Here is a 15,441-nt window from a genome sequence, read left to right as displayed (position 1 = left end):
GAAGAAGAAGAAGAAGAAGAAGAAGAAGAAGAAGAAGAAGAAGAAGAAGAAGAAGAAGAAGAAGAAGAAGAAGAAGAAGAAGAAGAAGAAGAAGAAGAAGAAGAAGAAGAAGAAGAAGAAGAAGATCCGTCTGCCACACTATTTTGGGAACTTATAGTCTCGTCGTTCATAATCGAATCGAAAGTTACAGTTAAGATTTTCATCCTAAAAAATGTATCGCTTTGTTCAGTGGTTTGATGCAAAATGTCAAATGAATTTAACAGCAGTAGTTTTTTCCAAATTTATAGAGATAGAGTTCAATTTTGTCAAATGTTACGATATTTTAGCACACCTTGACTGCTTCGTTACTTATGACGCTGTGGCTGCTACGATATTTATGGGCACCTTGTACATTTGACGCTGTGTATGTACCGATGTATTTGAGCAAGGTGAATGTATCTATTAATTTGAGGACTTTTGTTGTACCGATATAATTGATTACTTTTGGTGTACCTATATATTTGCATATCTTGTCTGTTACGATCTATATGACGCTGACTGTACATTAGGCACTATATACCATCCATTCATACTTACTAAAATACTAGTTTACTTAGGAAAATAATTAAAAAGAATTACCTTTGACGTAAGTTAGCTTGAGACACCCACTCGGACTGAAGCGTTGATATTTTATCTTCAATATCAAATCCGTTCAATTTAATTCTTCCGCAATCAATGACATATACTATATCATCTATAGTTATTGAAGTTTCAGCTATATTTGTTGCTACAATAATTTTTCTAACATTATTCGGTGGCCTTTCGAATATTCTACGTTGATCTAATGAAGGTAGTTTTGAATGTAAGGGGTAAATTTCATAACGTTCCTTTGGGAATAGTTGACTTTCGTTCATCAACCTTAGGAACTTTGATATATCTCCAATGCCTGTTAAGAATATCAATACAGCTCCGGGATCTCCTCTGCAAATACGTTTCAGAAGTTCAAGCACTAGATCTAGATTTAATTCTTCAATCCTCGAGTCTTGCAGTGTTTTGTAAACATTGTAATCTAGTCCACGTCTCTTTGATTCTAACCAATCAACTGTAATTATAATAGGAAATTAATTAAAACAATATTCTATTAATAATTTATAATAGTAATTTTGGTTAACTAGCTGTGGCCCGCCACTCCGTCCGCACAGTATTAATTCTTACATACAAACATTCACATATATAATATTATTAAGAAGAAAGATGCTGTTTGACTATTTGCGAATTACTTATATTTTAAATTAATTTAATAGCACTTAAAATTATCATGTTTGTATTATAATAATATGGTGAATTACAAAACCTCTTTCTATTTCAAGTCTTTTTTCCCCTCTAATTACTTTCAGTATTACCTAATTTGTTAATATTAGTTAAATATAATACATACTGATTTCTGCTTTATATTTAATGTCTTTTTCCATTTCATCTGATTGTTTATGTTTGTTTACATATCGCTTAAACTTTGGTTGCTTCCGCTGTTTATTGTTGTTCTCCGGAAGTTTAAACTTTGTCATGTCCAAAATATCTTCTAGATACACATCTTTAACAGGATAAGCTATCCCCTCTATTTTCATCACAGGACAATCATTAAAATAATGTGATAATGTTTCAGCATCTAAAGTAGCGCTCATTAAAATTAATTTTAAATCTTGTCGCCTTTTTAAAACCTGAAATAAATATAATAATCATGTTTGGAATACAACGGCAATATGAACTTGGAGTATTATTTTTGATCGACTTTTCTTTGATTCTTCTAAATATACACATTTATTAAAAATAACAAGGCGTTATTATTTTCTATGCCAATATGATTTCCTCTATAAAACCGAAATAGTTCTGTTTTTTTATAAGACATCAGAAAAAACCTCTTTAGACTAAGAGTATATAGAAGTCATACTTTTTTAACAACGTCTTTAATTATTCACTTGGAGTAAAATGTTTTTTTTTATTTCACTTTATTAGTTTTTTTTTTACACTTACAAATATTACTTATAATAATATTTCTAAGTTACCTGTTTCAACATGCACATGGAGATATCAACATGACAGTCCCTTTCATGTACTTCATCTAGTATAATATGACTCCAATTTGTCAGACCCTGATGAACTTCCAGTTCGACAAGCAGCACCCCTGTTGTGCAGAACTGGATGCTGCCACGAGCCCTTTCTTCTATTCTGAAATATTTTATATCCTTCTATGCACACAATGCAGTTCCAACACCTAGATGTTATACAGATTATAAATAAAGCAATAGTTTAATAAAACTACATATATAAGAGAAATTGCTAATAATATAAGTTAAAATAATTTGTTTATTTAAGACCAACCAGTATATCTGGGAGCGAAGGAGTGCCCCCACTGAGGATATCACCTTTTTTAAACTAAAATATGCATTTTTTGCTTATCACTATAGACATAATAAAATTATGGAAAAAATATAAAAAGTTACTTACCTCTCTAATCTAACAGAGTAGCCTACAGAATTCCCCATAACATCACACCTCTCCTGAGCAACTCTAGCTGCAAGAGAAGATGCAGCTATTCTCCTAGGTTGAGTCACCATTATTTTAACATTAGCGCCTTTACCATTTCTTATAGCATCATCTAAAATAATTTGCGGTATCTGAAAGAAATATCAGTGAAAATCTTACTTCTTACATACTTCTACATACTATATTATAAATGCAATAGTTTACATGGATTAATGGTTGCGGGCGACAGCTAGTTAGTAGCTAAACATTTATAAAAAGTCACTATGTTAAATTATATCCTTATTAGCTGTTGCCTGTGATTCCATACGTGCGGAATTTAAAAAACTTATTTAGTAGCTTATGCTCAACAAACTATGTATGCCAAATTTCAGCGAGTCCATCCATCTATCCATCTAAACATTCACATTGATAATATTAGTAAGATAGGCAATGTAATATAATGAAATAATTGTACCTGCGTTGATTTTCCACTGCCAGTTTCACCACTTATGACAATAACTTGGTTATTGTCAATAAGATCTAGAATATCTTTAGATTTCTTATATGTTGGTAATGTTTCACGAAATTTCATGAAATTTTTATATTTTTCTTTCGTAATCATATCCTTATATTCCTCTTGAAAGGAAACATTAAGATCATTGGTATGTTCATCTTTGAAGTTTATAGCAATTCCTTTAGATAAACTTTCCGCAAGTTTTTCATCAAATGTTCCCGTTATTATATCTTCATAAGCATATTTATAAGATTTTGAACTTCTAAGTGAGAGTTGTTTTTCATTATAGTCATAGTCCATTTCATTTTCACTGTAAATTGGTATAAAATCTGGAAGAGATGATGTACTTGGGACATTGGAAAACATATCTGTGACTGGATATGGAGACTTAAATTCATTGCATTTCTGATCATTACTAACATCTGTAGCATTAGGAACTTCTGTTGTTATGTCTGTTGTAGCATTATGAGAAAATGAAGTAACAATATTTGGTAGCTTGATGTCTTGCTCTTTGGCAATAAATAATATTTGTCTCAAATTGTTTTTGACAGAAGTTACCACAGATCGAGGTATTGTAAGAGATATCTAAAAAAAATTTAAAAAACTTTAGTATTACTTGTTCAAAATAAAGTTTAGTTCATCCAATGTTATAGAATGGACTAAAAATAATGTAATTCATATTCAAATTGAAAATAAACAGCTAATATTCTATTCGCTATAAACTGATATTGAGATTAAAACCAAGGTAAAGCATTTTAAAAATAATGATTTACATTATTAAAGATCACAAGGTAAATACTAATTTTTTTGCGGTGTATCTAGTAGAACCCCAAGCGCCTAAAGTGCCTGCGATGTTTAAAAATAAAAATGTCCGGTACTAACACTATTTTCACTTTTCTTTTTAGCCTCCTTATGAAGATTTCTATAATATAATCCGATTTCTCGTCCTTTTAGACCAGGAGGTCTTTGGTTTCGGTTATTTCTCCAGCCTTGATCACGTTTATTCCAACTGTTCCGAGACATGTTTTCATGAATGATAAGCCGCTATAAATTAAAGAAACATTTTAATTTTATCATCGATCGATTATTTAGTTTTGGTATATCAGTTGTTAGTTTGATCAGGATAATCTTTTTTCTTACACATTGGTTTAGAGGTTGGAGCTATTTACAAATTAATTATTTATTTAATTAGCGTTAAAGTCTTTCCCTAACCAAACTTTTAATTAAATTTTGTGATTTCAATTTCATATTTGACTTTCATGTCGATTTTAAATTTAATCAACGTCAATGTCAGTCCTGTAGTTAAAAAAATTCTATGAACAGTGTTGCTAGCAAGTCTGATTTGATTCATTGACTTCTTGTTCTTGTTGGTTCTTTCCAGACTTCTTGTTCTTGTTGGTTTTTTTTATATACTCTTTGGTTCTTGCCTTAATTTTTTACCTATGGATTGCATTTGGAGATCAAGTTTACAGAATTATGAAAATCCTTGTTATTTTTGTGCTTATAACAATGGACAATGAATGTTTACGTTAGTAATTAGTTAAACTTTTTACTTATTACATTAGCTCTTACAAGCTCTTTGTTTTACTTTACTAATTTAATAATTATGATCTAAATGTCTATGTTACCAGGTCATAAATATAAAGAAAATTAAATGACATGAGAATTGACATTGACTCTTGATAGAATATGTTATCGTCTTTGAATTGAAAGCTTCATGCTTATTAATTTTTGATTATTTTACATGTACAATTTTACACAAAAATGAATATTATTTAGTTTAATATATAGTACTTACAAGTTGTGATGTTTAGAAATAGAGTTGTGATGTTTATAAATATGTCAAAAACATGATAATACGTTTTGTCTGAAATTGATTAACGTTTTGGTGGATATCAGTTTGACAAAACTTTATTATTTCTTAGCCATGGTAAATAAAAATGAAAATTATAAGTGTAAAGAGCTTTTGAAGACGCAACGTCGTATATAAAATCTTAAGTTAATAAAAAAATTATTTCAGGAATTGAGGGCTTTAATATGTAGAGGCCGAAGAAAGAAGATTGCTGTCCTTATATTTATTTTAATTTTTCTCATAAACGCTATGGTATTCGTTAGCTTTGAACTATATAATACGATTAAAAGACGACACAAAAGTCCATGGTATAAGAGGTGTGTAAAAGATAATTGTAAGCACTTTGATTTACTGATATTGTTAACCGAAAAAATGTAATTTTTTATTCTAGATTACACTATGACCAGAATTCATATGTAGATAAAAGTGGCATGAGAGTTATAGTTGGGCACTATGTTGGAGGTAATTCTGGAGGTAACTTGTCACAAGGTAATCATTACAATTATGTTTAGTAATACTTTTTTCTCACTTTGTTAACCTCTTTGAATGGTCACAGCTGTCCATGGTTGTTGATAAACACCTCGATGTTCCTGCTGCTCATTTGCCACCTTCTCTTATAAAAAAAGTTAAAACACTTATAGAAATCAGAATTAACTTACTTATGTTTACACTAATGTGGAAGATCTTTGTCCATTAGTAGATGATGATTGACACTTCTGTAGTAAATAGTCAGTTAATGTTATATTTTCTGTCTTTCAGAAATAGTAAATGCTAACAACTATGCTCCAGTCCAAGGAGCAGGTGAAGGTGGGAGACCAGTCCAGCTCTCCCCAAGGGAAATTATAACAGCAAGAGAACTTTATACACTGCATTCATATAACATATTAGTTGGCGATAGAATTTTCATAAATAGAAGTCTTCCAGATGTAAGAAGTGAGAGGTATTATTTTCATTTATTAAATTTTAAAATATGTACAGGGTGGCCCATAAGTCCTTTGATATGAAAAAAAAATATTAAAATAAAACTAATTACATTATGAATTAAATTTTTATTTACAAAAAAAGCTTAAAAAACGGGAATTATTTTTTGAAAATAACATTTTCTAAATGTAATCCGTTGCGATCACGGCACTCTTGCAAACGACGTCTAAAATTGTCGATGACTGCGCGGCACGTCACTGCTGAAATGCTTGTCATTTCTCTGCGGATGTTTTCTTTTAGGGCCTCAATTGACCGCGGGTTTGTGTCGTATACTTTAGCCTTAAGGTAGCCCCACAAAAAAAATCCATCGGGGTCAGATCTGGACTACGTGGAGGCCAGGAAATGTCTCCTCTCTTAGTGATCACTTTGCCAGGAAAAAGTTGACGGATAACGGGCATAGCAGTGTTAGAGGTGTGAGAAGTGGCCCCATCCTGTTGAAACCACGTCCTGGCATTAAAGCCTGAAAAGTTTTGCAATTCTGGTATGAAAAACTCTTCGATCATAGCCACATATCGCTCCGACGTAACAGTAACTGCGCGCCCTCTGCCATCCTCAAAGAAGTAAGGCCCTAGGATACCATGGGCTGACATAGCGGCCCAAACAGTCACTTTCGGACTATGTAAGGGCTTCTGATGCTTAAGTTTTGGATTGATGGGGCTCCAATAGCGGCAATTTTGTTTACTAACATTCCCGTTAAGATGGAAATGAGCCTCGTCAGAGAACATTATGTTGTTGAAGGAAGTAAACCGATTCAACATTTCATTCGCATAATTTTGTCTTTGAATACCATCAGTTTCCTTTAATTCTTAAACCAACTGAATTTTGTAAGGGTGCATATGTAAATCTTTCTTCAAAATCCGTTGTAACGATGTCCTGGATACGTTTAATGCTCTGGCGCGCTTACGAGTTGACTGTGTCGGATTTTCGCGAATAGACTGTGTCACTGTGTCTATGTTTTGTTCCGTACGTGACGTCCTTGGGCAACCCAACCGCGGTTTATCTAACGTCGAACCGGTCTCCTCGAACTTAGCAACCCAGTTCTTAATCGTTTGAAGAGTTGGAGTGTCGTCAAAGTTGTGTAAACCTTTGTGTTCTCGAAATTTACGCCGCGCAACGGTTGCCGAATTGTCGTTTTTATAAAACTCGCGCACACAAAACGCACGGTCCGCTCCGGTAAAACGCTCCATCGCGACTAAATTCCCAGAAACCGAAGTTACTTCCCCCGCTTCCCCTGCACCGCTCACGCGCGCCCTGTTCGTTTTATTCAAATTTTACTTTTCAAAGGACTTATGGGCCACCCTGTATTATACATAGAAGTGTCAAATTCAATGGAAATAAGAAATCTTATTTATTCATTTCACTGGCTGATAATCTCATTGTCGATGGATTATTTTGGAAAGTTTAAATGTTTAAAGAGATGATACAAACATGTCTGTTTTCCAATAAGTCTATGATAACAGCATTATATAGAATATACATAATATATAAGAAGTATCTACAATAATAGTGATCTCTTAATGAGCCATTTTTTATGAGATAAGGGGGCAAACAAGCAGCGTGAATACTGCAGTGTTCAAGTTCCTGTTTAATTTGGACTAAACTTTATGTCAGTCTAGATTTATTCTGTATTTTAATTAATATTTCTGATTTTAGCTGTAAAGATGTGCAATATAATATTGAAGATTTGCCAACAGCTAGTGTGATAATAGTGTTTCATAATGAAGCCTGGTCCACTCTGATGAGAACTGTGATGTCTGTAATATTAAGGTCCCCACCAGTGTTATTAAAACAGGTAAAAGTTTGAGATTTAATCTATCTTGTTAAAATTAAACTAGCCGTCACACTTGAATGAAACACTAGCGCTTGCCTGTGTCTTTGTCAGCTTAAAATTGCAATGAAGTAGCTTAAGTTACTTTTGCACACATAAGCTGTCTTCCAGTAAAAGTTCTGTCAAGAACGGTCTAGTCCTTTTGGATGTTAGGACACACAGAAAGATAGAGGGACATACAAATATTTTAAAAATTTATTTCTTGATATAACTATATTTATATATGTTATTATATTACATACAGACTCTTTTGTTCAAGAGAAATTTTACAAAGTTTATTAAAACTTTGTAAAATGTTACTTCATCAAGATTAATGGATGGATGTTAGTTATGTATCTTCAGAACAGCTAAATGGAAATTTGGCATAGATGTTGTCTGGCCAAGAACAGATAGGCTACTAATTAAGTTTTTCTTTTAAGTAAATGCGGACAGTGTTGCGAGTGACAGCTTATTATTCCTTACACACTTGTTTATTTGTACATTTACCTTCGCTTTGTAATTATCCTATAAGATAATTATGATTTTGCAACAAATTTATCTCATTTCTTTATAATTACAGATCATTCTAGTAGATGATGCAAGTGATAGAAAATATTTAGGTAAAGAATTAGAAGATGCTGTCTCGAAATTAGAAAATGTACATATTTTGAGAAGTACACAGAGAAAAGGTCTTGTTGGTGCTAGATTAATGGGTGCAAGATATGCTACAGGAGATGTTTTAGTGTTCTTAGATGCTCATTGTGAGGTAATTATTATATTTTATTTACTTACATATATGGTAAGAAATCTTACTTCTTACTTATAATATAAGTGCGAATTTTTAGATGGATGGATGGATGTTTGTTTGAAGGTATCTACAGAACAGCTAAATGGATCTCGATGAAATCTGGGATATAGAAGATAGTCTGGAAAAACGCATAGGCTACTAATTTGTTATTTTTTTTAATCCCGGGCGGAGTCTCGGTCAACAGCTAGTTATAAATTATAAAACTAATATAAAATAAATACGAATTTTAAGATGAATGGATGTTTGTTTGAAGGTATCTCCTGAACAGCTGAACGGATCTTGATGAAATTTGGTATGCATGCATATAGAACGCATAGGCTACTAATTATTTTTTCTTATTTCCGCGCGGACAGAGTCGACAGTTAGTGTGTTATATATTGTTTTTTTTTATTTACAGGTAACACCGGGATGGTTAGAGCCGTTGTTAGACAGAGCGGGCAGCGATGATGTTTTCATTTGTCCTCATATTGATCTGCTATCGGAGGATACTTTTGCATACACGAAAAGTATCGACGCTCACTGGGGTGCTTTCAGTTGGCGCTTGCATTTCCGTTGGCTAATGCCCAGCACTGAAGTGATGAAGCAAAAAGCAGAACATCCTTCTAAACCGTATCCGTCGCCAGCGATGGCCGGAGGTCTGTTTGCTGTCACAAAAAGTTTGTTTTGGAGATTGGGGGGGTATGATGAGGGTATGATGATTTGGGGTGCAGAAAATTTAGAACTATCCTGGAGAGCCTGGCAATGCGGGGCGAGGGTTGAAATAACACCATGTTCACGTGTCGGTCATATATTTAGAAGGCATAGTCCGTACAAATATCCCGGTGGAGTCTCCAAAGTGTTGAATTCGAATTTAGCTCGTGCTGCGACAGTGTGGATGGACGAATGGGCGGATTTCTTTTTCAAATTCAATCCAGCGGTCGCAGTGATACGAGATGAACAAAATGTAGGTGACAGAGTACAGCTGCGACGAGATTTGAAATGTAAGAGTTTTGAATGGTATTTAACGAATGTATGGCCTCAACATTTCTTTCCCACTATGGATAGGTGGTTTGGTAGGATTCGTAATGACAAAGGAGGTTGTATAGGGGTGATATCCAGTACGCCGGGTCTAGGTGGTCCTGCGTCTAAAGTACACTGCGGCAGTGACTTAGACCTAGACAGTCTTGTAGTATACACAACTGAAGGTAGAATAATGGCCGACGAAGGGTTATGTTTAGAACAAGGAAATGGTAGAGCTGTATGGAAAGGTTGTAGTGATAATAAAAAACAAATTTGGAAACAAAAAGGACCGAGATTGAAGACTATCGATGGCCTTTGTTTAACATCTTTAATGAAAAGCAGCTCTAACGAAACAGAGAATCCGTTAACATCTAAAAAATGTTTGAAAATTGATGAACAAATATGGCACTTCGAAAGAGTTCCCTGGAGATGAAATTTTATCAAAAACATATCAAAAGGTTGTATTAATGCTAAGAAACAAGTTTATTGTTTTAAAATGAATTGCTACTTATTCTATTGAAAGTAGTTTGTAGTTATTTTTAAGTATAATATATATTGACTAAAAGACAAGGTATTAATTTTTTCGATATTTGTCATAAGACTGCAAGTGAAAAGAAATATATTAATTTAATATTCAATTGTGAAATTAATCTAGATCTAGACTGATTTTATTTTTTATTTCTTCGACCTAATTTGTGTATTATAAAACAGTGCCGACCGTTACTGATAGATAAGTCAAAGAAATAACTCAATGATGTGCAGCAAAACTTATTGATTTTAAATTTTCTTTATATGAATAATAGAATCTCAGTAACTCAAATGAAACGTTCTATTCTACTTATAGTTCTATATATTATAATTATGAACATAATGTAATTGGATGAAACAACCAATGACATTTTATTATGTATACGTTCATTTAGACATGAGCCGGAACCGTACGAACAACGCTCGGTAGTTGCGTCAGAGCGAGACAAACATATGGGGATATACAAGCGCTATAGCGCCACTGACGTCATCATCGGACAGTTCGAACTTAACCTACGATTCCAGTTTATGTATAAATAAACCTTATTTGTTGTATTAGATATATAAAATATTTCATATTATATAAAATGTGTAGTTTATCAATAAGTTAAAAATATTTAAGCTATATATTAGATCACGGAATAATATAATACATATGTAAAACTGTGATGTTCTTAAGTATATAGGCAATACTTTAATAATTATCAAGTAAAGAAATTCCATTAGTGTAAGATATAAGGTATATGTAATGCATAATATATAGATGTGCATAATTTAATAAACGATTTAACAAAGCACACTTCCAGTGTATTAGGTAGACACAAAATAACAATATAAACGCATTTATATGAGCTATATGTAGTTATTGTCTATTACTATTAATCGAATTTTCAAAGTATAGATAAAAAAACTGGTTGTAGCAACAATTTTTTTTAATCTGTATCTTTTTGTCAGCATTTTTTAATTTACATTAAGTCCAAATATGAGTGCACTGCAGAAGTTAGTCGAAAAATAGATATTTTTATCTCTTTTTTTCAAAGAGCATAACTTTGGACAAGGATAACCATTCCGACAAATTTGGATCAGTGGAGATTTATTTGCTTGTTGTTTTTCTGTAGTTTTCTCAATTAAATGTTGCCAGTTTCAGGAATAAAAGTTCCGAGATTTTTTTTATTTCAGTTGAAAAAAGAAGTCGCTCTTATTATTGATTGTTAGGGAATTACAGTTAACTGTTTATATTATATTTCTGTTGCATTCCTATGGGAGTGTAGAATAAAAAAAAAACTTGTTTGTATTTAATATTAGTACTGCCAATTTCAAGTGCCTTGTGTTTATGAATGTCACCGAGACAAAGATTAGGTAGGACTAACATACTTATCAAAGTGATACTAAAAGTAATCTGAAAATTTGGACTCGTAATTTTAATAATATAAATAATAGTTAATATATATTAAGTTTTTTTTTTACAGCAGCTTCAAATGTTGTGATAATAAGCACTTAAAAGCAATAAATTAATATTTAAGATAAAATAATTTATGGTTATAAAAATATCATTTATAATTTTTTATAAGTAGTTCTAAATGTGACTTGTCTTAAGGTATCGTCCGTTTTTATTTTGAGAATAACTTATCCTTGGTTTCGGAAACCGATGATTAGACTTCTACTTCTTTTGATTAGATATTACTTAATTGTTATAAATACTCACATTATTTTTCATATTGTTGTTTTATCTATGTTTTTTGCTTACTCTAAGCTATTTTCTAGTATAAAGAAATGCAATCTTTAACCGATTTAAATTAAAAGACTGTATGTAACTCTCTTTTCGAACTTTACTAACTTTTAAAAAAAACGCTGTAACACAACAGGGAATTATGGCACAAAAACATTAACCTATCTATATTATACATTTAAAAATAAAATTTTGAAGCATGTTAAATTTTGTTTTATTTAAAAATACTTATGTATAAAAAGAAAGTATAAAAGTTTTTTTTAACAATATTATCTTACTACTTATTGTCTAAATATTCTTATAAAAGCGAATTTCTGGCTGGATGGCTTGTTAAAGTATCGCCAGATGGGCTGCATGGATCTCGCTGAAATTTGTCATAGATGTAATAACATAGCCTGGACGAATGTATAAGAAGCCGCGGGCGACAGCTAGTATTGATTATATTATCGTCATTCACCTTAGAATATAGTACAGGAACAAAATGGCGGCCAGTGTTGCTATCGCGAGATTTGTTCGCGAGGCTGAGTTGCAATTATTCTTGTTGCAAATAAAGCAGTGCGCGTCACTATGGCCCCGGGCGCGCTCTACTGCCTCTAGAGCGAGACAGACTGAGTCAACTTGCGCACGTGGTACGCAGCCTCGAATAACGTCCACAGTGTTGCCAACTAAAAGATAAAAATTGTTAATTTTTAAATTAGAGAGATTTTTTTACAGAAGTGATTGAAAGGCAAAAGTAACATCAACTTACATGATTTATCATCCGGTGTTGCTACCATTTTCAGGCAACGATATTCTATTCGTACTTTTGAATCTGTCGATGGTGGCGGATGTCCTATATTGTGTACCCATTGTGCTGACACCCAATTTGATGGATGACACTCTAATGGCGTGCCTGGCCATATAACCTCTTGGGGATGGCAGCTAAGACAACGCTGGTAGAAGCAACTTTCTGGCGAAACTACAATGAGACAGATTTTTGAGAATTATAAAAATATGTTATATTATAAATGTATTTAAATAGAAAAAAAACTATGGCATGTGGGATCGTTTTGATAAAACATCATCCATTTAAATATGTCTTATTTAAGTACGGCCCATTAAAATTATTACAAAAAAATTGGATCCCTAGCAGCGCAAGATTCGGTCAAACAGGTGGCAGCACCAGTAATTAACTATACTCCTATTAGTTTGGTATTGTTTATTTGAGGGAAAATGAATAAATATTAGAGGAAGGATAAAATGACGGAAATTAAAAAAATCAAAGTTTTTCTTTCAGATAATTATGAAATAAAATTTCTGATTAAGCTGTTTATTTACATGATTACGACAGATGAAAACAAAAATAACCAATAAAAAAGTAGGTCATTTCGGTATTAATTTTGACATTAGGAAGATGACGTCATTTCCTTCAGTCTCCCGCGTGGCTTGGAAAAGCGCTTGAAACTTACGGAAATTAAAATAAAGTTAAATCTTATAACACTTCAAGAATGAGAGAAAAACTGTTTTAATTCAAATGTGTCGTTGTTTAGTGTAAATTTAATATTTAATGAAAAAAGTTTACGTATGTGTAGGAATGTGAAATATTACTTATAATTTTACGTGTTTTTATCTAATGGCTTAACGTTTATGAAGATGTCAAAATTAAATATGTATAATTTAGAGAGTTTTTTTGTAAGTACCGTAAATATGTGTTGTGATTAATCAAGACCAAGTGAAATTAACTTTTGTAGAAGATAAATTCCTATATTTTTCGAAAAATGCAACATGCAATGGAATTACTGGTGATGGACATCTGCAGCGGTAGGTAAGTATAAAAGCGTTACATTTCATTATAATATTATACAACTTTAAATTGTTTAAAATTTCGTGACACTTTATTATTACACCTTTATTTAATTAATATGGTTTAAGTGTTGATTGATTTACTTCGTACCAGTAATTTAACTTTGGGAATGACGTACGATATTTTCTTTGCGTTGTTTTTTGAGCGCAACCGACCACCAGGTTTGCTGCAAATCGTTATCGCATCGAACGATGCATTCGTTTGTTTTAACAAGCCACAATCATATGTAATTTTGTCGCGTTTTGCACGATTTTATCGGCCATCAGCCTGACAACGTTCTGATACACTCGCGCTTTCTGCGCAATTAATAACAAGAAATGCACCGGCTGTCCATCGGTATGCCGCAATACGAATCTTCATTAAAATTTATTATGTATTTTAAATGGCCGTAATTAACACTGGTTTTAATTATGACAGTTGTTAAGAACATGTCATTGCTTTTTAGGTATGTATTTGTTTTTTGATAAACAATGAGCTGAACACTATGTATATCTAAAATGACGTCAGACTTAAGTGCCATTACATAAATGCATTCCAAAAATGTTAGTTAAATGTATGTTATGTATTTCGCATGCCAACTAATTAAGTGTTTTTTTTTATTTTTGGCAAACACGTCATGCAGTCTAAGTGGACAGCATTTTCTTTTAGTCGCGTAACATTTTATTTAAAAAAATGATTTTATGAGTATATCTTATATTTACTATAAGGATATTAAAAAATAACTTCCTTCACTGCCGCGCCCCCAGATGATTGATAATTAATTGTGACAGTACAAAGTTGGAGCTAGTCGTAGTTGCTGTGTAGGCGATGTGTGGAAGAAGCGATACGTTAAGGTGGTCCGTGGTCAATCCATGCGTAAGAGACCGTTCAAGTGTGGCGCGAGAAAGTCAATGATGGGCGGCCGACATAATTGTGCATGCTGCGAGCGTCTCTTTTGTAACATTATATTTTATAGTATGATACTGGTGTGCTATTATTTTATAAATTAGATACGAATTATAAAAAAACGATAGAGCTACAAATATCTTTGTTTATATGACTAACAGCTGTTGTTGATATTTCTATTTATTCTATCTATAGATATCATCATATTATCGTAATCGCGGCACTGACCTGAATTCAAAACAAGTGATGTTCAGTGTACAAAAAGTCCGGCCCACACGGTGTCGTGCCGACACAACAGTCCCTACCATTATAACAATGTAAATACGATTGTCAACAGCGGATTAAATAAATATTTATTAACCGGTAGTTGCGAGACGAGTTGGGAAGCATTGTGTGCGATGCGAGGCGCAGGCGGCGACCGGACCGCAGACCCGCCGTGATGTAACGCACTGTTTTGTTTTAAACACGGCCGACTGATATAAAAACTACTCTTTTGTGTTCATTGAAAAGTTTAAGTGAGTCATAACATCAGAATAACTAATCTCCATATAAATAAGCTTACCGTATGATATCAGTCCGGAAACGAAAAGAACAAACACGAGCATTTTATTGTTACAGCACATTCGAATGTACGCGGATAGTGTTAAAAGCACGTGCGCTCCGTTAGGACGTCTTTTATCGAACTAATCTGCAGTGGCCTTTATCTTCCACCTGCGTGCCTCGTTATCATGGGCCAGTAAATTATTTTGACGTTTGCTATGGAAAATAAAGACTATCTTTGTATAATTAGATTGTAAAATCAGAATTTTCCAATATATAATATACATGAGGCATCGGCGTAAGCTCAGGATAAAAATAAATCGTGACCTGGTTTCGTTTTAAGCAGACTGGAGTTTGACCGTTTGTCGTATCGCTATTGATTCTTAAAAATATTGCAATATTCTTATTTTAAAATAAAGGTTTATAAATAGACCGTAGATACAGCTTCTTCCA

General features: G+C 32.8%; 3 protein-coding genes across 3 annotated transcripts in view; 1 reads left to right on the top strand and 2 right to left on the bottom strand.

Moving 5' to 3' along the window:
• Rhau (ATP-dependent RNA helicase Rhau) overlaps nt 1-4,294 on the bottom strand; it is a 13,323-nt gene extending 9,029 nt beyond the window's left edge. Inside the window, exons 1-7 of the mRNA XM_013324518.1 lie at nt 4,157-4,294; nt 3,899-4,060; nt 2,978-3,601; nt 2,485-2,654; nt 2,043-2,205; nt 1,418-1,697; nt 619-1,081 (exon numbers count right to left, since the gene is read on the bottom strand). Of these exons, the coding sequence (XP_013179972.1) occupies nt 619-1,081; nt 1,418-1,697; nt 2,043-2,205; nt 2,485-2,654; nt 2,978-3,601; nt 3,899-4,039 (1,841 nt within the window). The 5' untranslated portion in view covers nt 4,040-4,060; nt 4,157-4,294. The remainder of the gene's footprint in view (nt 1-618; nt 1,082-1,417; nt 1,698-2,042; nt 2,206-2,484; nt 2,655-2,977; nt 3,602-3,898; nt 4,061-4,156) is intronic.
• Nucleotides 4,295-4,723: 429 nt separating this feature from the next.
• LOC106126828 (polypeptide N-acetylgalactosaminyltransferase 3) lies at nt 4,724-10,364 on the top strand. The gene is made up of 7 exons (XM_013324705.1): nt 4,724-4,946; nt 5,037-5,185; nt 5,260-5,357; nt 5,628-5,808; nt 7,503-7,641; nt 8,237-8,422; nt 8,862-10,364. The coding sequence occupies exons 1-7, from the start codon at nt 4,944-4,946 to the stop codon at nt 9,894-9,896; spliced, it is 1,791 nt and encodes a 596-aa protein (XP_013180159.1). The 5' UTR covers nt 4,724-4,943; the 3' UTR covers nt 9,897-10,364.
• Nucleotides 10,365-11,988: 1,624 nt separating this feature from the next.
• On the bottom strand, nt 11,989-15,117 carry LOC106126629 (uncharacterized). The gene is made up of 3 exons (XM_013324374.1): nt 15,011-15,117; nt 12,469-12,678; nt 11,989-12,385 (listed from the first exon to the last, which is right to left on the bottom strand). Exons 1-3 carry the CDS (start codon nt 15,069-15,071, stop codon nt 12,174-12,176), a joined length of 483 nt encoding a protein of 160 aa, XP_013179828.1. The 5' UTR covers nt 15,072-15,117; the 3' UTR covers nt 11,989-12,173.
• Between the last annotated feature and the right edge of the window lie 324 nt (nt 15,118-15,441).

The sequence above is a fragment of the Papilio xuthus genome, unplaced genomic scaffold, assembly GCF_000836235.2.
Source record: "Papilio xuthus unplaced genomic scaffold, Pxut_1.1 DF824992.1, whole genome shotgun sequence".
NCBI classification, from domain to species: domain Eukaryota; kingdom Metazoa; phylum Arthropoda; class Insecta; order Lepidoptera; family Papilionidae; genus Papilio; species Papilio xuthus.
Note: the sequence above shows the minus strand (reverse complement) of the source record. Positions and strands in the feature narration are given on the sequence as shown.